Source organism: Trachurus japonicus, chromosome 15 (assembly GCF_045865225.1).
Source record: "Trachurus japonicus isolate A0001 chromosome 15, Traja_1.0".
Taxonomy (NCBI): domain Eukaryota; kingdom Metazoa; phylum Chordata; class Actinopteri; order Carangiformes; family Carangidae; genus Trachurus; species Trachurus japonicus.
In genome coordinates this window covers 9,088,217-9,111,620 of record NC_140921.1, presented here as the reverse complement: position 1 = coordinate 9,111,620, position 23,404 = coordinate 9,088,217, and the positions used below count along the sequence as shown (strand labels likewise).

General features: G+C 43.3%; 1 protein-coding gene across 3 annotated transcripts in view; it reads right to left on the bottom strand.

Moving 5' to 3' along the window:
• Positions 1 to 23,404, bottom strand: part of ugp2b (UDP-glucose pyrophosphorylase 2b) — a 42,826-nt gene that overhangs the window by 16,052 nt on the left and 3,370 nt on the right. For all 3 annotated transcript variants that reach the window (XM_085799441.1, XM_085799442.1, XM_085799440.1), the window contains exons 2-4: positions 22,630 to 22,757; positions 19,941 to 20,048; positions 4,353 to 4,538 (exon numbers count right to left, since the gene is read on the bottom strand). In XM_085799441.1, coding sequence (XP_085655567.1) covers positions 4,353 to 4,538; positions 19,941 to 20,048; positions 22,630 to 22,728 — 393 coding nt within the window. In that variant the 5' untranslated portion in view covers positions 22,729 to 22,757. The remainder of the gene's footprint in view (positions 1 to 4,352; positions 4,539 to 19,940; positions 20,049 to 22,629; positions 22,758 to 23,404) is intronic.

Genomic DNA, 23,404 nt, shown 5'->3' with positions numbered 1-23,404 from the left:
AAAAAAAAAAAAAAACCAATAGCCTGTGCACCGGGTTCAGGACGTCCTGACCAAAAACTGAAACAGCAACTTTTTAGGAAATGCTCACAGCTTCTTTTTTGAGTCCGGTGACCTCATATTATTATACACTAAAATGGACTCAGCTGAGCTCAATATGGAAATACATATTAATTCTGAACCAAAGGAGCTTAATCTGTCTCATATGACTTTTGGACAAACTTCTAGATATATTAAACTGTAGGTGTTTGTCCCTCTGTGTCTTGGTGCTGCAGCAGTGTGAGGGCGAGAGCAGTGGTAAATCCTCTGCAGCCAGGTGGCGACATCCAGTAAAAAGCCTGAGTGTTGTGTCGTCCAAACGTCCACGTCTGCTCAGTGACAGTGCACAGGAGCCCTGCACTGAAACGACCCCCCCCAAAACACACACACACATAGGAGGAGATGTGGTTATGGGATATATATGTGTGTGTGTGCGTGTGGGATCCATTTTCTCTCGTTCTAAACAGGCTTCCTAAACAGATTGAGTCAGTCAGGAGGTAATCTGACCAGACCTGAGCAGAAAATGGAGAGCAGAGACTCGGACACAGAGGCCAGTGTGCTGGGAGGGGAGAGGCGTCCCACGAGACCATTATGAAACACACACACACACACACACACACACACACACACACACACACACACACACACACACACACACACACACACATACACACACACCCAATATAAACTCAGTTACACCATACTGTACTGTACACACACCACCAGTGACTCAAAAACCTTTAATTCACCTTCAGCGCAGCCTCATACCATCACCCGGTGTGAGCTGCATCGAGGGAGCAGCAGCTGCACGACAACGTTTTTTTTTCATTATTAATCGTACATGTTGACATAAACACACACACACACACACACACACACACACACACACACACACAGGTATGAATACAACCACACCTCCCTCCACACACACACACACACTGCTCCCCCTCCAGCACACACAGCCCTCTCTGTTTCCCTGCCAATCCCACAGACCTGCCCGCCCGCCTGCACACCAACAGATCCTCTTTCACTACAGCCCCCCTCCACCCCCCCAATTATCACACTGGACTCCTTCACCCAAGACCTTCAGCCCACTTTCAGGGGAAAAAAAGAAAAAAGAAAAACCAGAAACAGAACGCATGTCTCCCTCCTGGTGCCTCCGATACATGAAGTAACAGAAGGAACTGTGTCCGGACGAAGATGCACATGTGGCGCTGCGTAACAGAAAGAGAAAGGCGGTGGTTGTGATTATTTCTCTCCATAAACATATCTTCAGATTAGACAACACAGTGCATCGCTTCCTCCTCCTCCTCCTCCTCCTCCTCCTCTGTCCTGACATCAGAGCCACATTGTGTGTGCGAGCCGGTGTGTGTGTGGCAACCAGCCATTTCTACTCTTGTGTACACGGCTCCAATGTGTTAGGCAACACCTACAGTAACCGTTGGTCCCCGCTGCCAAGTGTGGCCCACGGTTACAGAGTGAAGTGTAAAGTGGCGGCTGCCGGCTGTGAGGAGTTCAAACCAAAGAAGCACCAAGAACTCGCAGAAACTGTGGACAAAGAAAGTTTATTTGGTGGATTAAATGAGCGTTTTTTAATGTTTTTTTTTTTCTCAGCAGTGAGGGTTTGGTTTTGGCGACAGGGTAGAAAAAGTTTGAAGAATGCAACTCCCACCCGTCTGTGATTAAAACCCTGTGTCTGCTCCGCTCAGGCTTCGGTGGAGTGAAGTGAGAGTGCGGACCTCCCACTTTTCTCTGAGCTCCACATAAATCAATGTGCGCTGCCTTTTTCCTGCTGCTGAACACTTGCGTTCATGCCGTGGCAGCACATGAGACGAGTCTTGCTCAACTCGCCCTCATCATCATCATCATCATCATCATCATCTGGATGGTTTAGATTTCTTACACCAATCTGCTGCAAGTCACTAAACACGACCGCCCTTATTGAAAGAATTACATGGTGGAACCAGGAGGTCACAGCAAAAAAAACCTCCACATTGGCGTCACAAAAATCCTCCTTTGAAACAGTTTACAGACTAAACCGATCGTGGAGTTAAATCGTCTGTGAACAAAACAGGTTCAAGCCCCATTTAATCCATTTTAAACCTGCAGCAACTGGTTAATACAACACTGACATGTTATTATCTAATAAAATCAATATAGTAGCTAATCATTTTCTATCCAGCACATAGAGTAACACTCCTTTTAAGGCTTAAAGGTATAGTTAAACATTTTGGCAAACTGGCCCATTGCCATAATCCCTATAGTTTTAGGAGTACCGTAGGTTCGTTACCTTTAATTGTCGGTGCAAGCTATTTTTAGAACGGCGGAGCAGAGCTGCGAGCTGCTCAGAGCTACGCTACAGAGGCTCATGGGATTTCTTGGTTTCCCTCATCAAACTCATCAAATACACAATCCAACAACTCCAAAACGCTCTGGTGGACAAGTTGTGACCTGTACATTCACCACGCTATGAGATAATAATGTAACGTTACGAGACAAAGTTATTTTCATGGCAAATTCATACGTGTTCCCGTCGGGGGCAGTTTTTCGGCGAGCAGTCTCTGCATTTACCTCAAAAACAACTCCAACTTGTCCACCAGAGTGTTTTAGAGTTGTTGGATTGTGTATTTGATGAGTTTGATGAAGGAAACCAAGAAATCCCATTAGCCTCCGTAGCGTAGCTCTGAGCAGCTCGCGGCTCTGCTCCGCCGTTCTAAAAATATCTCGCACCGACAATTAAAGGTAACGAACCTACTGCTATGACTATAGGGATTATGACAATGGGCCAATTTGCCCAGATGTTGAACTATCCCTTTAAAAGGGAATTATCTGCTGCTAAATGCTCCACTGTGATCACCAGCAAGTTGATAACTGTGTAGTTTGGTGCTGGGGCAGGTGGTGTAAAGCAGATTTTTTTTTCATCTTCTCTGCAGAATTGGCTGATAATTCTCTGTCACAAGGAGAAACACGGCCATCAAATCTGCTTTAATATGAGCGAAACAGACGGACTGATGAGTGCACATGCTAATTCGTACCTCAAAGCATAAATCTGCTGTGCACCGGAGTGATAGTGAGTGAAACCCTGATGTCATGATATCAAGCTGTAAGAACCAAGATAAATCATCTCTGCTGCAGCCTATGAAGCTGTCTTGGAAAAAGACGGATGCAGAGAGCCGGGCTTCATTTATTCCTCCGTCACAACACTTCCCTTTACGTCCGAGGCGCAGACATAACTCACAGGTGGCCATCTTGCATCTGTCCACTCGCTCTGAGTCTGGCCACAGTAACGTGGGAGATCCAGTCATCTGCTCTAAACCAAGTATTCATAAGTCCTCGTCTATGCGCCGCTGATCCAAACAGCTGATAGGTGTTGCCAGATTGGGTGGTTTTTCCGCTACATATTAACGCCTGTTTACGGTGTGTTTTAGCTGGGGTTTCTATGGAAAAGTCTGGAAGGCTCTATGGAAATCTGGCACTCTCTTGAAAAAAGTCATACTGTGAGAGAGCGCTGTACGCAAACGCCAGATTGAACGCGTTCACAGTAACGTTCATCAAGCAGAACAACAGTACATTCAGTTCACGTTCGCCCAAAATGACTTTTTCGGGCAAAAAATTAGTTTTTTTTGTTTTGCTTTCTTTTTTAAATCTCACCTTTTTCCGTCCATTTATTTATTTAGTGTTGTTATCATTACTACTACTATTATTTTTACTATCATCATCTTCCCTTATCTTCATTTCTTTTCTACTTTTATTTGTTATTTCTCTACCTCGCACAAGGTATGTTAATATTATTTCTTTACTTTGTTTAAATTATTTGTTAGATCAAGGTGAGGTCATGCTATAACTGTGCGTTCACACCAAAAGCTTCCAAAGCGTCAAAACACCGGAAGTCAATTCATTTTCAATGAGAGCCCGGCGACCAAAGCGTCCAAAGCGTCACCAGACGAGAAGTTGAGCCTTGGTTAACTTTAGGGTAATTAGCTATGACACGGTTCGGCTGCAACCTGTCAGAATAGAGACGTCCTTAGGCTTCCTTTTGTTTTCTTTTTTTTTGTCCTTCGGCTCCCCAATGACCAGCGCGATCGAACTTTGACGTCAGTCACGTGACGAGTGACGCTTTGGAAGCTTTTGGTGTGAACGCACAGTAAGCCTTTCGGGTTTCCGACCTCACCTGCACATTTTTTTTCGTATCTTCCTCCCTATTAAGAGAGATAAGTAAATGTATTTGTTTTATTTCATATGTGCAAATAAATAAAGTCTAAAGTCTAAAATATGAATGAGTTCATGAAAGATCGTTCAACTCTGTGTGTGTTTACCTCTATCTGCTGCACAGTGAGGTCCAGGAAGGTGTTCTCGTTGCGGACGCTGATCAGGCTCTTGGGGCCCTTGCAGCCCATGCTGGTGCCCAGGCCTCCATTCAGCTTCACCACCACCAGTTTGTTCAGGCAGTCGGCCACGTTGTCGGGCAGGCCGCGAGCCTCGATCTTGTCGTAGGGCTGGATCTAAAGAGGAGGGAAAGAGAAAGAGAAAGAGAGACAGAGTTTAATTTCACTGCAAACAAACTAGTAATATTAACTTCTTCTTTTTTTTTTATGGAGAGCGAGGACTGTAACAGCTTTGAGTGTGGGCTGATTAATTTCCAGCTGAGCAAAATAATGGGCTGAATTGATGTGGAAATGTGAGAATGTCAGAAAATGTTAATTTGCTCTGCTGCAAAGTGCTTTTTTGAAACAAGACGGCAACCGACGCCACCTGCATCAAACACACACACACACACACACACACAAAAAGCCCACAAGACATCGAACACATCACATGCTGTGTGTTTTTGCGCGAATGCTAGAGATAATAGTAATTACGACGACGCCTTAATGCATCGTCTTCAGCACTTCTGTTTGTGAGGCAGCAAAAAAAAGTGTGTGTGTGTGTGTGTGTGTGAGAAGCCACATTACAGGGTCAATACTCCAGCTCTCACATCAGCATATTCACACATCAGGTATTGATTGTTTTTCTTTTATTCTCTCCCACCGAGCAGAGATAATAAGAAGGAGAGAGAGAGAGAGAAAGAAAGAGAGGGAAGTGACTCCGGGTTGTAGAAAAATCCACAGGAGTGTAGTTTTCGATTTGAAGTTGAGCAGGATTTTCCCACTGCTGTTGTGTGTTTCACATCGAGTTTCATCTCACCTTGAATGAGTTTCATTTCTTTCATAGCGAGAAAAAACTAAAAAAAAAAAAGTTAAAACAAAGAAGAAAAAAAAGAGAAAGAGAAAGAAAGAGAGAGAAAGAGAGAGAGAGAGAGCGATCCAGGGACACTAAACTCTAACCAGATGTTACAACAGCTTTTTGTTGTTAGGATGGGAGCGAGCGGGTCAGTGTTAAAATCCACCTCTGTGTGTGTGTGTGTGTGTGAGGAGTCGCTGTGTGGCGTTTCCTGCTAAAAGCACAGCCACCAATTAGAGTCAGCAGCAGAAAAAACCTCCTGATGGAAACAGACGGCTTCTCCCTCACCCCCTCGACACCAACCTTACCTCACCTCACCTCACCCCTCTCCACCCCACTCAGAGGATGAGGTTACAAACACAACAGACAACACACAACCTCTCCACCCAGCTGCTGTCCTGTCCTGTCCCTTTTGTCCTGTCCTGCACGGAGAGACGGAGAGACAGACAGGAAGAGGTGGAGCAGCGGGCGGTGACGAACAGGACAATAGTCGTTTCACGGTCACTGACTGTTGAGGTGATAACTGTCTCGCATGAGAGCGATACGCGCTATTAATGTGCAGGACAGCGCGTTCGCTCGCCGGCTGCCTGGTGATGTATTCTGGGAAATCTAAAAAAGATAAGCACGACACTCAGGAGGAAGCAGGAGGAGACTGTGTGTGTTTGTGTGTGTGTGTGTGTGGAGTGAATTTGGTTTCAGCTGGAAGCCCCATCCTACCCCTGTACCCCCAGAGGGAAAACAGCCTCCACTCCCAGATGTTCATTTCCCCCCTTTTCTGGACAATACAGATGGTTTTTTTTTTGGTTTTTTTTGTGTTTCCCCTCCTGTGCTTGTATGTGCGTGTTCAAAGCCGCTCCGCAGACAAACACCTCATTAACCGGGCTGCTGAATAAACCTCCTCCTGTTTTTTAATCTTTGCTTCCAAGTGCATCCTTCACTGTGACGGACGCCGTGCTGCGAGGAGCTGCGAGGAGCGAGCGAACGAGCACCTGCAGGAAACATTTCATCCACTGCAGCGCGGCGCCGGTGATGGATTATGGTGATGGGGACTGACTCACTCAAGATACAGCACACAACAACCAGCAGGATTTGGGATGTCACACAACTAAAAAAAAAAAAATACGGTTTCGGTTCTGCACGACATGTTAATCAGCATCAGCAGTGGAGGGGAAAGGGAGGACGGCTGCGTGGCTGGAGCCAAACTACCCTGTTATTACTGAAGAGCCGAGGAGATCTGACTGGGAGGATTGCGTAACGAGATGTTTGAGTTGTCATTGACTCGGTTTCAGTGGTTGTGAAGTTATTGCCCCCCCCCCTCTTTCTTTGGAAATAAAAACCCCACCACTGTGGTCGAGGCCTGCAGGTACTCACAGTGTGACAAACCACACGACATTTTCCTTCGGCGCACGAAGTCGCCGTGTCACAGCGAAGCAGGAAAACTGTCTCCACTACTGCCACTTCTCATCTCTAATATACGACCACATGCACCCACAAAATACACAATACACAAAACACAAAACGACTTTCTTAAATCTCTCTGTGCTGCTTGTTGTTAACTCTCCCTTCAGGACTGAGTCTGACATTCCCAATTTTATTCAATTTCTTTATTTTATTACGGCCTGCGAATGGCACAGTTTCCAAACATCGGCCCCAAAGATACGGTCGAAGCAGAGCTCGGTCGTTCTGTTTTTGTGCTGTATAACTGTAATGATGTCACTCAAATGCCTTTTTGTTAAAGGGATATTTCAACATTTTGGCAAATTGGCCCATTGCCATAATCCCTATAGTTTTAGGAGTAAGTTCGTTACCTATCATTGTCGGTGCAAGCTATTTTAGAACGGCGGAGCAGAGCCGCGAGCTGCTCAGAGCTACGCTACGGAGGCTAATGGGATTTCTTGGTTTCCCTCATCAAACTCATCAAATACACAATCCAACAACTCCAAAAACGCTCTGGTGGACAAGTTGTGACCTGCACATTCACCACGCTATGAGATAATAACAGAACGTTACCAGACGGAGTTGTTTTCAAGGCAAATGCAGAGACTGCTTGCCGAAAAACTGCCTCCAACGGGAACGCGCATCAGCGGTTTTGCATGAATTTACCTCGAAAACAACTCTGTCTCGTAACATATTCCCTGGTAAAAGGAAACGCATTTTTATTTTCCAGTGTTATTGCCAAGAAGACGCTGTTTTACCTGCTCTACTGCACAAATATTTTCTAATCCATTGTCCATCCATTGGGTGACGCGGAGACACCCTGTTTAATTAATTTAATTAACAGAGGAATGAGACCTTGTGGTTCTCAACTTCTTGCTCCAGATCGTTGAAATACCTGTCACACCTGCGTCTACAGCGGTGTCACTCAATCATCACGTCACTACAATGGTTTATGTGGAATCTGGTAGAAGATCCCAAGGGGCTATCCTTTGAAAATACAGTCACATAGTACAGTAACTGTTCTGTAAACCTGAAAACTATGTAAACTACTTAACTTAACTGGTTTAATGACTCAGTGCAGCCATTAACCACTTAAAAGATGTTTAAAATGACAGATATAATGACTAGCGTTATCTTAGTTTAAGTTATAAAAGGGGTGTTTTGATATTTTCTTTTACCATTACTCCTAGGATTGTTTATGTGCAGATGTAGGAATAAAATAACCTGTTAAACGTGTCACCTCCAGGCTACAAATCACTGCACATGGATAACTTAGAAGAAACCAGTTGTTAGCACATAGTAGGTCATTAAACATTGTAGACTCTGTAATTACTGGTGTTGTTGTTTGAACAGTGACTTGTTTTAGTTTTGGCTCTCTGGGTGAAACATTAGGGGATGTATAGTAGCCGACTGGTGTAGGACCAGGATCTTAAATGTCATCTGACCGATCACAATATAATGACTGAGCCAAGTGTGTCTGCTGATGTAAGACTTCAAACTGTCTCTGACTGATGAGCATTTAGGGCAAATATGTTTTCTGGACAGTTGGTCAGACAGGACAAGACATCTGAGGATGTCACCTTGGACTCTGGGAGAGTCATGTGACCAGGTGTCCAGTCTGCCCCTGAATGGGAGAATTTTCCTCTAAAATTTGAGACAGTGCAAGTAAATTTTTCATCTTCTTACGCATGTGCAACCAGTAAAGTTGCTGCTTTTTTAAACACTGGTAAAACGTGGAAGGGGCGAATCAAAGAACCTGGTATCAGTCATTACAGGTGGGAGCCCAATGTGTGTGAGAATCATGAATGAAAAGGAAAATGTGATTATTTGCTTTGCAGGTTGATTTACGCACCTAAATTGTCTGCTTAAGCTCCTAAAATTTTAAGTTAGGGGGAATAAACGAGGAATGAAATTCAGCATTAGTTAGCTGCCGTTAAATCTGGACGCCCAAAGCTGTGATGACTCCCTGATGTGGATGAATCTCAGATAGATACAGTTAAATATCTGAGCCCCTCCTGTGAGTGTGTCCACTGAACCACCTTGGGGTCATTTGGGAATAAACCCATGTGGTTTGATTCTGGGAGCAAATCTCTCTGGTGGCCCTTGGTGATATTTATATATAACAACATAAGTGTCCCATTTAGTACACCCACTCTGCTCCTGTTTAGCGATGGCAGCTCTTTTAAACCTCTCTACGGGCTGGTGTCACTGCAGCCAAGAAAATATTGGCGTTAAGATGGCAGCTGCCACATTCCCTGGCTCGGCGGCGCCAGTGCGTCAATATTTCGCTCAATATCGTCCTGATGGCCCGAACGCAAGCAACTAAAGAAACAGAGTACAGTCCGACCAACCTTACACATGTGTCTTTGTACTTTAAAGGGATACTTCACCCAAAATCAATAATTCACCAATCATCTACTCACTATCATACGGAGCCCCCAAAGGGACATGGAAGGAAATTTTTTTATTGCGAGATCTCGCAAAAAAAGTGCCCTGTCCGCTGTCTCAGTGCTGAAATATGAATGAATGACAGCGTGTCACTGCCCGTGAGAGAGAGTGAGAGAGAGAGAGAGAGAGAGAGAGAGAGATGGTCAGGTTATGTCAGATGAATTAGTCCTCTAACACAAACTACAGCTTGACTTGTCAGTTTTTCTAGTAGGATGTAGTTAACGGACAGCGTATCATAGGGTCTGGGTTGTTTGGGGAGCTCTCTCCATGCTGATCGCCCACGGTGATTTAATTCAAAAGCGTTATTTTGCATCGGACTGATGTCACCACCATCTCTCATTGTCCACTCCCAGAGCGCAGGAGGAGGAGAGGACGGCGCGGCTGCATGGGATAAAGCATCCGGTCCTATCGAGAGTCAATTAAATATCAAAGACTGGGAAAAAGCCACTATCACAATCGTTACACTCTGTTTTCTTATCAGTCGTACTTAATGCTGTTCATCACAAAAACCGAGAGAAAATCGGCATAAATAAAAGCGTCATGTTAATTCTGAAGAATATATTTCAGGATGGAGGATACCACTAACTGACTCAACAAGTTTTATCGATCAGTCTAATTACTGTAAATAGGCCTATATACAGCGGTGAGCCCCGTGCGTAATGCTGCACCGCGGCACCGCTGGAGGAGAATAAGGAGGGAGAGGGTCTTCAGGGACCGACAACTGCCTGGCCCATGATGGTGACTGGTTCATAACTTGTTTCAGACTCACTAGAACTGTTGTCATTGTTGTAACTATGTGCCGAACCAGGTCCAGCATTTGAGAGGGCAGCGCACCAAAACAACACAGCGTGCGCTCCGTGCCGCTGACGCCGTTAACAGCTGCAGCAACATGTCACGTTGCCACTTTCACACCTGCAGCTAATTCACAGCACAGACAGAACAACAGAACAACAGCACGTCAGGTTCATTTACATGCAGACCGCATTCATGTGGTGGTTTGCATTGACCATCTACGGTTAAAACAGGGCGTGTACAGGGCGGAACGTGAAGCTGATTCAGCTGCGCACACTTGTAGGAACTCTGTGATTTATGAAGGGAAGTTTGCTTGCAAGTGTGCGTGCGCAGGGTTTTATAGAGCAGCAGAGATATAGCCTTACTGCTCCACAAAATGACACAGGAAAGCTGGTGGCAAAACTCTCTACACACTCTCTCTCACGGGCAGTGACACGCTGTCATTCATTCATATTTCAGCACTGAGACAGCGGACAGGGCACTTTTTTTGCGAGATCTCGCAAAAGTATTGCGAGATCTCGCAATAAAAAAATTTCCTTCCATGTCCCTTTGGGGGCTCCGTACTATCATGCCAAGGAAGGGTTCACTTTTGAATCGTCCAAAACACACACTATGAAACATCCAGATACCTCCATACTGCTCGTCTGTACTGACCCAAGTGTCCTGAAGCCGCCACATGAAAAAGTTGTTGGGGAAAAAATGAATTTGATCTGTTTTTAGCCTTGTTGTAGCAGTAGCTCCCTGTGGCTCTGTTGATTTGCTGCCAGATGTTTGTTCGTTGTTGTAAACCGCTGGATGTTTGATGTAAACACGGAAGAACATCTCGCAACAAATCTCGATGCCACTGGGAGCTACTACTACAACAAGGCTAAAAACAGAGAGAACACATTATTTTTTTCGAACAACTTTTTCATGTGGTGGCTTCAGGACACTTGGGTCAGTACAGACGAGCAGTATGGAGGTATCTGGATGTTTCATAGTGTGTGTTTTGGACGATTCAAAAGTGAACTCTATCCGCTGCCGTTATATGAAAGTCCCTTGCCAGCCGGAAACCCCCCTGGAACTCCTAAAGAGTTTCAATGACTCAGAAAGTTCTCCAAACCCTTCCTTGGCATGACGGTGAGTAGAAAATTGGTGAATTATTGATTTTGGGTGAAGTATCCTTTAACTTTGTGTGATGCCTACTACCATATGTTATTAGTGTTTAATCTGGTGAGAGGGAAACGAGCGCCTATCGTCTTCGCCCCTGCCAGCGTCTACTTCACCGCTCCTCTTTTATTTCCTCCGCCTGCCGTTGTGACTTGAAGAACGTCTTAACGCCTTTAGATGCCAAACATCCGCCAATTAATTATTGCTGCAGCGGTTTGTTCGGTCGTTCAGCCGGTCGGTCAAACTGTCACGTCCCCGCCAGTCGCAGCAGTGAGTGGGCAATCTGTGTCGAAACTGTCTTTACAGTAGCTGCTGAATGATTAATGTGGGGTTTTTTCTTTTCTTGGTGTTGGGAGAAGTGGTGAATTCCAGTTTCAAGAGGCTGTTAATAAAGTTTAGTTTAACCCTTTCCTGTTGCCAATTGACGCCCTCACACACACACACACACACACACACACACTTGTTTCTCGCCCTGTTTCCTCCGTCTCATTACTGAGTGTAACTGTCATTTTCTATTTCACGTAATGTTCCCTGTTTTCGGTGCTCGTCGTCTCACCACTTCCCTCTCCTCTCGGGCTCTAATCTTCCCTCTCTCTTGCCTCCGTCTCTCTCTTTATGTAACTCTCAATTTCACTGTAAAGCCCCCCCTCTCTCTCTCTCTCTTCGCACTTCATTCATCCTTTTCGCTGCTCCTCTGTCCATTTTTAATCCCCCCCCCACCACCCATCTTTAATCTTCTCCATCTCCCTCCTCCTTCTCGGCCTCTCTCTCTCTCCTTTTCCAGCTTTTGAGTTTGTAAATGAGGCGGCTCCGAGTCGCAGTTTAATGCTGTTTCTCTTCTCCTGGCCTGCAAATGGACTGAAGAGAGAAAGACACATCTCGCTGCATGTGTGTGTGTGTGTGTGTGTTCGTGTGTGTGTTTGGTTAAAGAGTCCAGAGCCGGAGCAGAAACTGAGGACGTTCTGTCGATGTTCAGCGAGACAGAACCAAACAGGCGGCAGCACTTCAGGCCTGAAACCAGCTCAACCTGCTTTTTTTCCCTTCTTCTTCTTCTTTTTTTGGTGGGGAGAAGACGATTTGGACCGCAGGTTGTCTGGCTTGTTAGTAGAGCAGATAATTATGGGGTATGATAAAAAAAAAGAAAGAAAGAAAAAGAGCAGATTCCTGTACATAATTTAAATACCTTGCTCCGCAGCAGAACCACTAAACTTACATGGTATTAACTCAGCCAGATTTATCTTTAGATCTATTTTACATCATGTTTTTATTTATTATTCTTTATGTGAATTTTATTTTATTTATTTACTTGCTTTGATCCAGTGGCATTTCTCATTCGCTTCTGACAAATATCACTGGTGTCACACAGTGATTAAAAAAAGGAACATGCTACATAAACAAATCTTTTTTCCCCTGGTAAATTCTGGAAACTTTTAGCCTTTCTCACGCCTGACACGCCTTAAAGTACAATGACTCTGACTCATTAAAATCGAAAATCAAAAATGCAGCCAAACATGTTTCTACCATCACCCAAAAAGAAAAAGTGAAATCTGATCATATCAGTTTCATGTTCCTAATTCATTCAGCATAGTTTTGTTATCATTGTCCATTCATTGTTCTGCTGCTCAGGTGTTTTCTGCGACACATCAGGCCGGTGGTGGTGATTGGTGCCATTTCTGTGGGTTTTACACACAAGACTGGTTGTGTAGCTTTTCCTCTGGCTCTGTATCCGTCTCACAGACAAACAACTGGAGGAACATTGGAGACGACTCGTTTTTTGCGATTATAAGTTTGATAAGATTTATTTTGTGCTGTAAAACAATATACATTGTGTTTTTGGTAGATAACACTAGGTTTGTGGCTGGTGGCCTTTTTGTTTTGGCAGACAAGTCAGGTCATTTATATATCTATGTATGTTGTTTTTTTTAATTTTTTTATGACGGTTTATGACACGATGGCGCCCGTCGCCAGCCTTCGCTTTGTTCTGTGTTTTTATTTGTTATTATCTTCAAGTTAGTTCAGGACCATTGGTTCATTAAACAATAAACGGCTTTGTTATCAGTTCATCAAAGGTCAATAAACACCTGTTTCACCTGAACAACTTATCTTACGTTGGCACGTGTCTTTATTTCCTGGTAATCTTATCACTGCTGTGATCACGTGACAAAGTTATTGAATGATTAATCTACACAAACACACACTGAATACCTGAATATATTAGTATTGTGATTTGCAAGAATAGGCCAACGTCAAACAACAGGCACCAGACTTAAGGGGAAAAAATAAACTAAAATGAAAAAGTAGATGATCCAGAACGACCGCTGAATTTAACGGCTTCTTGGTCCAGTTTGGTGAAAATCAGTTCATTACTTTTTGCATAATCCTGCTCACTAATGGAGGTAATCAAGCATCATAATATACCTAATTATTGATCTAATCATGATGTCTTTACTGTAGAATGTATGTGTAACCTCAGTATGTTTGTGGTTAACTTATCTTTCCTCTTAACGACGACGCTTTCTGTCATTACAACAAAATAAAAAAACACAGTGAGACAAATCTGCTTCTTCTAAAAGACACAGATCACCGTGGTGAGACGGCAAACACAGAAAAATGACTAATTAACTTCACTGGGAATTAAAAGTAAATGAGCAAATGTGATTTATCTATTCTGACTTTGACAAATTTTCCCCAAAAGTGAGTCATTTATTATGTATTGACACATCGTCACGGCCGTTTCTCTTACTTAACTTCATCACATTAAACGCCGACATGTTTGATTGAAGTCAACACAGCAAAAAAAAAAAAAAAGTTTCTCCGAGTTTGAAATTCAGCCTAAAAAAACGGACTCGTCTTCTTCTGCTGCTTCATCCTTTTACTGGCTATTCTCCGGTTCTGCTCGTCACCGCTCAGCACTTTGACTGACGCACAAAAAAACCTCTGTGCTGCTCAGTGCTCATACTTCAAAGATCCTCCCACGAGATCAGACCGAATCGGAGAAGTTTGCACCTTTCAATCCCGGGGCCACTTTGAAACTCGCACAAAAACACTGGGAGCCCGGTTTGTTGAGGAGATCGAAGCGGAGAGAGAGAGAGAGAGCACAGTCCCATGTGAGTGAGAAAAAAAACTAAAAAGGAAGACCGACAAAAATGTGCTTCTTCAGTGAAAGGGAACAAGGAAATCCTGCACAATCAACTCTAAGAAACGCTGATGACTCGGCACTTTAACTTTCTAAAGGTAAACAGACCCGCAGAGCCATCAAAGGGAAACTTCTGTGGTTTGACTATTGAATGGGTCTGTGGTTACGACAGGTAACGACTGCTGGAGTTTAAAAAAAGAAAAAAGAAAGAAAGATATAAGGCACAATCTGATCTCTGAGTTTGGACGACGCCCCTTGAACATCACAGCGTCACGTTAGAATAATCTTACTTTATCAAAGACCATTTTAAAGCTGTTTTATTGTTATACAATACTCAGGATGGTTATAAATCCTTGCTCTATTCACTCACAGGAAACCAACCAATGAAATACCTCCATTTATTTCTACTTTATACTTCTCCTTCACTACATCTTAAACTTCCTTTGCAGATGAAGACATATATATTTCTTTGACGAGTATATAAAATAGGATTATATGATTTGTTAGGGAGGTTTGGTTGTTTGATAGGATATTTAAGATGAGTGGGATATAAATTTCTTATTGAACCACGGTTTATAATATCTCCAGAACATTTTAATGGCATGAAACCAATGAGGTGAACTGATTTAAAGTGGATTGATAAAAGATATGTTGTCAAGTTTTGTATTTCTAAGGGCTTTTTATACCTGTATCTCACTGGGTTGAGTGGGGGCGCCCCATATAGAGAGGCTACAGTCTTCACTGCAGTGGTCCTGGTTTGATTCCCCTGGGCCATTTCCCCTCTCTCTGTCTTCCCATTTCCTGTCTATTTCAACTGTCTTGTCAATTTAAAGGGAAAAAGCCCCCCAAAATACTTCTTATTATTCTTATTCTTTTATTTTATTTAAGTGATGCAAGTATTGATGTGTTTTTGTTTCCCTCTTTGAATGTATCATGTATGGCAGTGTACCCTTGGTTTATTTTACTTTATACATATCTATATTATTTATTTACTTGCTTTTTTTTTTTTTTTTGCATAAGATGTGACTCCTGAATCTCTTGCCTGTATAAATTTGAATTTGAATGTGCATGTTTGTTTGTTTTGTCGTATGTGCTCTTGTTTTATCTCTTGAAATTTTCATAAACATATATTCAAGAGAAAGAAAAATGGCTACCCTTAGGAAAGTAAAGAATCATTTGTTTATGCAGCTCTGTACTCGCTACTCGACGACTCCATGTGGAGTTCATCCAGGAGTTTCTTCTTTCTTCTTCTATCGCTCCAACACTAATGATACACAGAGCTGGTCAAAGGTAGGAGCGTCTTGCCACCTTAAAGATAGGAAACAGGCTGTTCTACCGTGTTGTTGACTCTGATATCGGATCATATCAGGGAGCGGACCTGTTCAGGATATGGACACAGGGCTCATAAACAGGGAGACGCAATCTCTACTTACACCAACTCTGTCACATAAACCCATCTGTAGTTTACACTCTGTCTCCGACTGAACCAACAGGACTCACTCAGATCCTGTTTGCCTGAAATTCAGTATGGTCACGGTTATTATCATGACACTTAAGTTTCCACACCATGTCATACGTATCTACATGTGTAATCACTGGTGGTGTCCAGGAGAGGTTGAGTCACATGTTTACGTGACTGAGGAAACCTGGATGAGCGCCATCGCCCCATTTTTTTTTCAAACTGTACAGACTTCCGTTGCGTTTGGCCCCTTTATCTCGCTGGGAGCCTGTGATGCCTCGGTTTCAAGCTGTGGGCTGTTTTGGTTTACAGACAGGCTCGTCACGGTGATTGACAGGTGCCTGGATGGGAGTTTGATCATCTGAAGCTCGGGGAAAGTAAAAAAACACACACTCACACAGAGAAGCTGCGTGTGGTTTGCTTTCATTTCCTGCGCCTCAACAGTCGCCACAAAAAGACGCTGAAATATTTTCATTTGAAACATTCTCAAAGGTCACGTCTGATCCGTGCAGCAGGAAGCGAACCACTGCAGCAAACTTACCTGTGCATACAGTAGCTATGTAACGACTGGTGAGCACTGTTCAAGTCTGACATGGTGCACTGCGTGATTCCTTGTAGCTTTTAAAACCGATATTAAATTAACATATCAATAAAAATGCAGCCTTCACAGTTTCGATGCAGAATAAATAGCGACAACGACCCAATCAAGTCTCTCTGGCCTCGATCCCGATCTGAGTCCTCCAGTATCGGCTTTCTGTCCCATCCAATCTTTTATATTTACATTAGGAAAACGTTGACAGTGTATTCTGTCACATTACACTGACACACAGGTATCGGCTTCTTCATCTTAGGTGTTTTATTTTGTAGGAGCTTCTAGATCCAAACACTTAGGGTCATATTTTAAAAAGAAAACTTCAATTATCGATATGATATAGATCTGAGTTTGTGATCCACTAGAGAGAAGATGTCTCACTCTGCTGGATTGGCTGTGGACGCTCTTCCATCCACAATATTTGATGAGTAGTGACAGCAGCGCTCAGACAGCCAGGTTTAATTTAGACCTACCATAGAGTCAGTGACAGAATTAACATTAATAAATGACAAGCGTGTATGACAGAGTTCGTTTTCTTAACCACTGAGAGAAAAGATGCTCAGCTCAGTCGGTGTTGGCTAAAAATAAGAAGATGCAGCTCACATGCGGTTTTTCAGTGGTTTATGCAGCAGGACGTCTTAAAGCAGCGAGTGGACGATGAGAACATCAGCTAAAGGACTTAATTTAGATCGACACCTCTTTAGTCGATACCGATCTGTTAATATTATTGTATGTACTAGGGCTGGCTGCCCCCAACCAAAGATTTCCTTGGTCGACCAACATCGTTGAAAACAGCAGTGATACGTGCTTTCACGTCAGAGTCTCCAAACCAGAAACGTCTGTAACAGCATCGGATAAAAAACTGACAGCGAATGAGTGTCATGCCTTCCAGTATCTGGCCCTTCAAATTAAAAGCCTTATAGCCTTTCATATACAGTTCAGTCATATTGATTTTGACTTAATTTTGACAAGACACAGCTCTGAATGTTTGTTTTTTTTCCTGCGACCAATCGACCAATGACATTTTGGTCGACTGTTTGGGGGCAGCCCTAGTATGTACTGTACTGTATTTATTCTGTGCTGTTGCTTTATGTCTACACTTGTGTTTTTTATTCTATGCACATCTGTGAGCAGGTCAAAGATGAATTTCCACTGCTCTTTTGCGAGGGACAATAAAGGTTTTTCGTATTCTGATCCTGATCTTTATGTTAAACATGTCTCCTCGTCACGTGAGCTGCTCGTCTTTAAGTCTCTGTTAACAAAGATAAAGGCCGAATTCCGATTCTCCCCTTAGCCCTAGCCCTTGGCCCTAACCCTTCGTTTTGCGCGTTCACGTGAAGTGGTAGGGGTGTCCCAATTCTGATTCAGACGAGGGTTAGGGGGAAGTGGTAGGGCTATCTCGCCCTCGAAACGGAGATTTTTCAGGGGCACACTACGGACCGAGGGCTATGGCAAGTTTCCCAGAATGCATCTTGCGGCAACCGGCAGCTGATTTATTTCTCACTGTAGCGCTGTTATTACGTCATTTTGTTAAGTTTTAATATTTTTTCATGCGAGAAAGTAGCTGTTTAGATCCCCAATGTGCGGTCGGTTTATCCACATGAGGCTGTTTAGACGTTTGCTCCGATGTTTTTCGGAGAAGTGAAGCTCCACGTTGGAGCCTCCACCTGTGGAGCAGATCAGCGGCTCGTCACGGAGACACCACCCCGTCCGGAGAGCTTGTCAGCCGGCCAACCTCCCGACCTCGTCCCGGTAGAAAAGACGACCGCTAATTAACTTACCCGCAGGGTTTTAAAGGTTTACCGCCGCGTAGTTACATTCTTTTTAGTAGATAAATGCTCATCTCATTGATGAAATGTAACAATTGTCGCATTAATTTGTTTGAATTAAAAGTGAAGCTTCATGTGTTTTGGACACAGAAGCAGCACTGGGGGATCTGTAGCCTATACAGAAATCACCACATTTACATCAATAAATAAATGTTTTACAATGAACCGATCATTCTTCATTAAATTTTATTTTATTTTATTAAGTTAACGTGGTTCTGAATAGAGGATTTGTGGCAAAAGCTCGTCACGTCTGCTTATATGAAAGCCAGCAGAGACGACTGATGACGCATGTGATTGTTGAAGTGGTGTCCCAATTCGTAGGGGTTGACTTTCAACCCTACTCCTTGTAGCTCCGTTTCAAGGGCAAGGGTTAAGGGCTAGGGGTAGGGCTAGGGGTAGGGGTAGGGAGTAGTGCTGCACGATTAATCTAATCGCAATCGCAATCGCGATGTCACGCCGTGCGATTACGTAATCGCACGAAAGAGTGCGATTGGCGATTTAAAGTAGCTACATAAATGTGCGACCGCGTGAGCCTGTAAACGGGACTTTAACTCCTGTAGTGTGTGGAGCAGAGCCGCTAATGTGTGCAGCATAGCAGACTCCGTCAGTAGTCATGTGACCAGCAGGTCTGATCACGTGACGACCCAGCTGGCAGACAGCGCTCCGTGTGCTGCAGGACCGTCTCCCCGTGATTACAGCAGGTGTGGAGCTTTAGCCTCACGGAGCGAACTGTGTTTTCCTCCGCAACATGTGCAGTGCGTTTAAAAAACGAGGAGGTATATGCCTGTTGGGGCGAACGACCAGAAAGCTCCGGTGTTTGGTTTTCTTTTAACTGTCTTTTTTATTTTTATTTTACGGTAACAGCCACACTAATTTGCCGTCTCCTCTCGTCTCCTCTGTTGTGTGTGTGCGCGCGCGTGCGTGCGTGTGTGTCTGTCTGTCTGTCTGTCTGTCTCTGTGTTACCTGTGTACCTGTGTGCTGTGAGAGGAGGGAGGGGGGAGAAAGGCATTGTAATAAATGATGGCATCGCAGTAGACTATGAAACTGCACAAAAAGTTACCTATTTTTATTTAATACAAAGATACTGTAAGGAAACACTTATTATTTGAGAAATACACTCCTAAAATATGGTTATTTCCTGTGCTGTGCTTGATAATCAAGCAAATAGACTCCTTACAGCATTAATTTACAATATCGTAATCGCAATCGCAATCGCAAATCGCAATATTTTCCACCATAATCGCAATCGCACATTTTTATCAAATCGTGCAGCACTAGTAGGGATGAAAAATAGAATCGGAATTGGGCCAAAGTGATTTGTGTTGCTGAAATCTAGCTCATTGTTTTTGGTCTGTGATGAGTGATAAGCCTTCGGGGTTCGGGGCTGTATTGTTATAACTCAAGCTGGACTTCCTGAACCGTGTTTCATTATCTCACTTGCACCTGCGGCGACAACAACATCTCCACCAAAACACTCACAGTCCACTGCTCAGACATCATTTCTGCTCTCTATTGGATGTTAATTAATTCCTGGTGTATTCATGATTGCCTCCTGGTTTAGTTGTCTTCTTACAAGCTAATCCATCAAACAGTGTGTGTGTGTTTGTGTGTGTATACGCGTGGTTTAATCATTATAAGTATACACCAAACACACATGCACACAGGAATATTCCTGAACAATTGTTCCTTGTAAGATGCAGCAGCATGAGGAGCTGTGTGAGGTATCAGTGATGTAAATCCCAGAGTCTTTGCTTCCCCTCTGTCTCTCTCTCGCGCCATAAATGTGTAATGTTTTCACTCTCTCAGATACAAACAAATAAACACACAATAAAAACACTTACTGAGTCCTCTGGAGGTCTCTGTATCTTGATCCACTCCACTGACGGCCCCTTCACCTGCAGAAATCTGTGGAAGAGGTTCTTGAAGCCTTCAAAGTCTTTCCTGGACACCTGAAAAACACACAAAAACAATTTACAATATTTAAACCTCTGCTCCGTCCGTCCGTAAACTCTAACTGAGTCACTTTTTTACTGTTCTGCACAGCCACAACTTTGATTTACATGGCCCGAAAGTTAAACACTGACACTGTATTGAATCCATTTTACTACACTCTCAAAAAGATTAGGCCCTAGCAACAGTTTTTTTTCGCAATCACTGATTCCCATCATAGTTTTCAATCAAGAAAAGCTAATAAAAATCTGATTTATGCTCATTTCACATTCCTCACACTGTACTTTATTATTACTCCTAACTTTCTTATAATGAAACTGATAATCTTGGAGCTCCAACTTTTCTATTTCGCTGCTCTAATGTAAAAACGTTCGAAGATAAAAACACTGTACAATGTAAAATGTGGGTTTGATCATCTGGAATTACACAGTGAACATCGACTCGTCTGCTTGCTGTGCTGCAACAAAGTCTGTTCATCAAGTGAGAAATGACATAATAAGGAACGTAAGACTGACGGATGAAACATGTAAATCTTCTTTACACACTATGAAATTTTTATTTGATTGCACAGCGGCAGTCATTACAGAACTACATCTGTTCACCTGGAGCAATAACATTTATATGACACTGTTACATGTTTGTTTTACAGCGCGCTGTAGCAACAAGAGCAACACGGTTTAAAGCTACACTGCATCTTACCTCGTCATGAATTATCCATTGATAATAATCAGTCAATCTGTTCATGTATTTGATTTAAAAGAACATCTTTTAAACCAGTTGCAGGTCAGACAGGGTCAGGATGTGATGCTGCTGCTGCATCAACAACACCAGTGGTTTTATTTGTTTTGGGATGAGATGATTTTATATTTTATAAAAAACCTCACTTTGGTGATTTATTCATAACATTCCTCTCCATAATTCAGTGAATTTCAATCTCTCTTCGTTCTGTGCAGATTTTATTTTTCTCCGGATTTGTCTGGTTTTACTTTTTAATAAAAAGAGTAAATGCTACACACACACACACCAATTCCTAGAGGTGAAATTAAATAAAATACAACCGTGTTAAAGGGATAGTTCAACATTTTGGCAAATTGGCCCATTGCCATAATCCCTATAGTCATAGCAGTAGGTTCGTTACTTTTAATTGTCGGTGCAAGCTGTGTTTAGATCGGCGGAGCAGAGCCGTGAGCTGCTCAGAGCTACGCTACGGAGGCTCATGGGATTTCTTGGTTTCCCTCATCAAACTCATCAAATACACAATCCAACAACTCCAAAACGCTTGTTTTCAAGGTAAATGCAGAGACTGCTTGCCGAAAAACTGCCCCCGACGGGGACGTGCATCAATTTTGCATGGATTTACCTCTAAAACAACTCTGTCTCATAACGTTCTGTTATTATCTCATAGCGTGGTGAATGTGCAGGTCACAACTTGTCCACCAGAGCGTTTTGGAGTTGTTGGATTGTGTATTTGATGAGTTTGATGAGGGAAACCAAGAAATCCCATGAGCCTCCGTAGTGTACTGTAGCTCTGAGCAGCTCGCGGCTCTGCTCCGCCGTTCTAAAAATATCTTGCACCGACAATTAAAGGTAACAAACCTACTCCTAAAACTATAGGGATTATGGCAATGGGCCAACTTACCAAAACGTTGAACTACCCCTTTAAGTTTCCAGTTCTTCACTGGTCATCATGCAGCCCAGTTTAACCAGTGTGTAATTAATAACAACGCCTCTCTGCAGTGTTTTGTTGCTGTCGTAACTGTCGGTGCTTAAACACAAAAGCTTTTTCAGTGAGTCCACTTGAGTGAAAGTGTGTGTGAAGTACTGGGTGCGCTTGTGTGTTTATATGTGTGTGACTGTGTGTGTGTTTATGTGTGTGTGTGTGTGTGTGTGTGTGTGTGTGTGTGTGTCCCTACTGACCTTTCTCTCTCTGTGTTACCATTCCATCTTTTGTGATTGAGCCTGGTTAATGTCTGAAAGAGGCAACTGCCAAACCCAGTGTGTATTTGTGTGTGTATGAATGTGTGTGTGTCGGTGTGTGTTTGGCCTCAAGGTTTTTTATTGTATTACAATAAAACAGAATTCAAAGAAAACACAAGTAAATGACGATGAGTCTCGCTCTCTCTCTCACTCTCACTCTCGCAGCTGTTCAGGACACAGTCTGAGGTTGTGCCCACTCCCAACACTACACACCCACACACACCATGACAGGATGAAGCTGTGGGTCTCGGCTTTGGGGCTGGGTGTCTCTCTAGAGTCTAAAATGACGCGATATGTTATGATTCAGAATGAGAAAATGGGGCGAACGGCTGAGTAAAGGCTGTTTTTATGACATTATGTCTGCGCGACTTCATGTATGTGTGTGTGCTTGTGTTTGTGTGTCTGTGAGTGTGTAGGTGGAACCCTCATTGGCACTGCGCTATAGTATGTGTCACTTTTGTGTTTTTCCCAGTGTTCATGCGAGACCCCACCACCACCACCACCCCCTTAAATCACTACCAGATGGTCGGGGAGGCAGAGACACAGAGAGACACAGAGAGAGACAGAGAGAGACAGAGAGAGAGTCGGTGCTGGTGTAGCTACCTCTCGCTCGGCCCCCGTGGTGGTGTCCAGCAGCTTCTCCAGCTCGGCGTGCATGGAGCTCTCCAGCTGCTGCCGCATCATTTCCTGGAACTGAGCCATCCCTCCGTTGGCCACTCCTTTACCCAGACCTGGAGGACAGAGGAGGAGGAACGATCATCAGAGGTTTGTTTTTCACAATCGCAAACGCACTTGACTCCGCCGCTATGACGACACAGACTATTGACTCAGTGCTTCCACGGTCCACACGTCTTCTTAACTTATCGACTCTCTATCTTCTATCTCGGTCGCAGCTCTTTAATAATCTTAACTTTGATGATGAGCCGTCCCTGTTGTGTGCACACTAATAGTTAAATCAGATTTCTTTTAAGGGGAGACACTACAGCCAGGTGAATAGGGTAAAAATCTTAACTAACAGATATCACCATGAAACTTCCCAAGTTTATCACTTACATTAAGACAAACGTTTAAATATGTAAATGAGATTTCCAGAACCGAAATCTGAAAAATGGATAAAGCCACTTTCAAAATTCTTGTTTGATTTTGTTGACATATTAGATTCAGAAGTTTTTACAGAGGGGATTTTGGATATCTCTTTTTATCACTTTGTAAATGAGAACATACTGTTACCAGCCCTAAAAAAAATCTAATTTCGCCATGTTTTTAGGAATAAAATGTTGTATAAATCAGGCTCTGAATGATATATCAACTATCCCCTCTGTAAAAACCTTCAGAATATAGACAGGAATAAAACTGGAAGGTTTGGTGTCTATGAAAG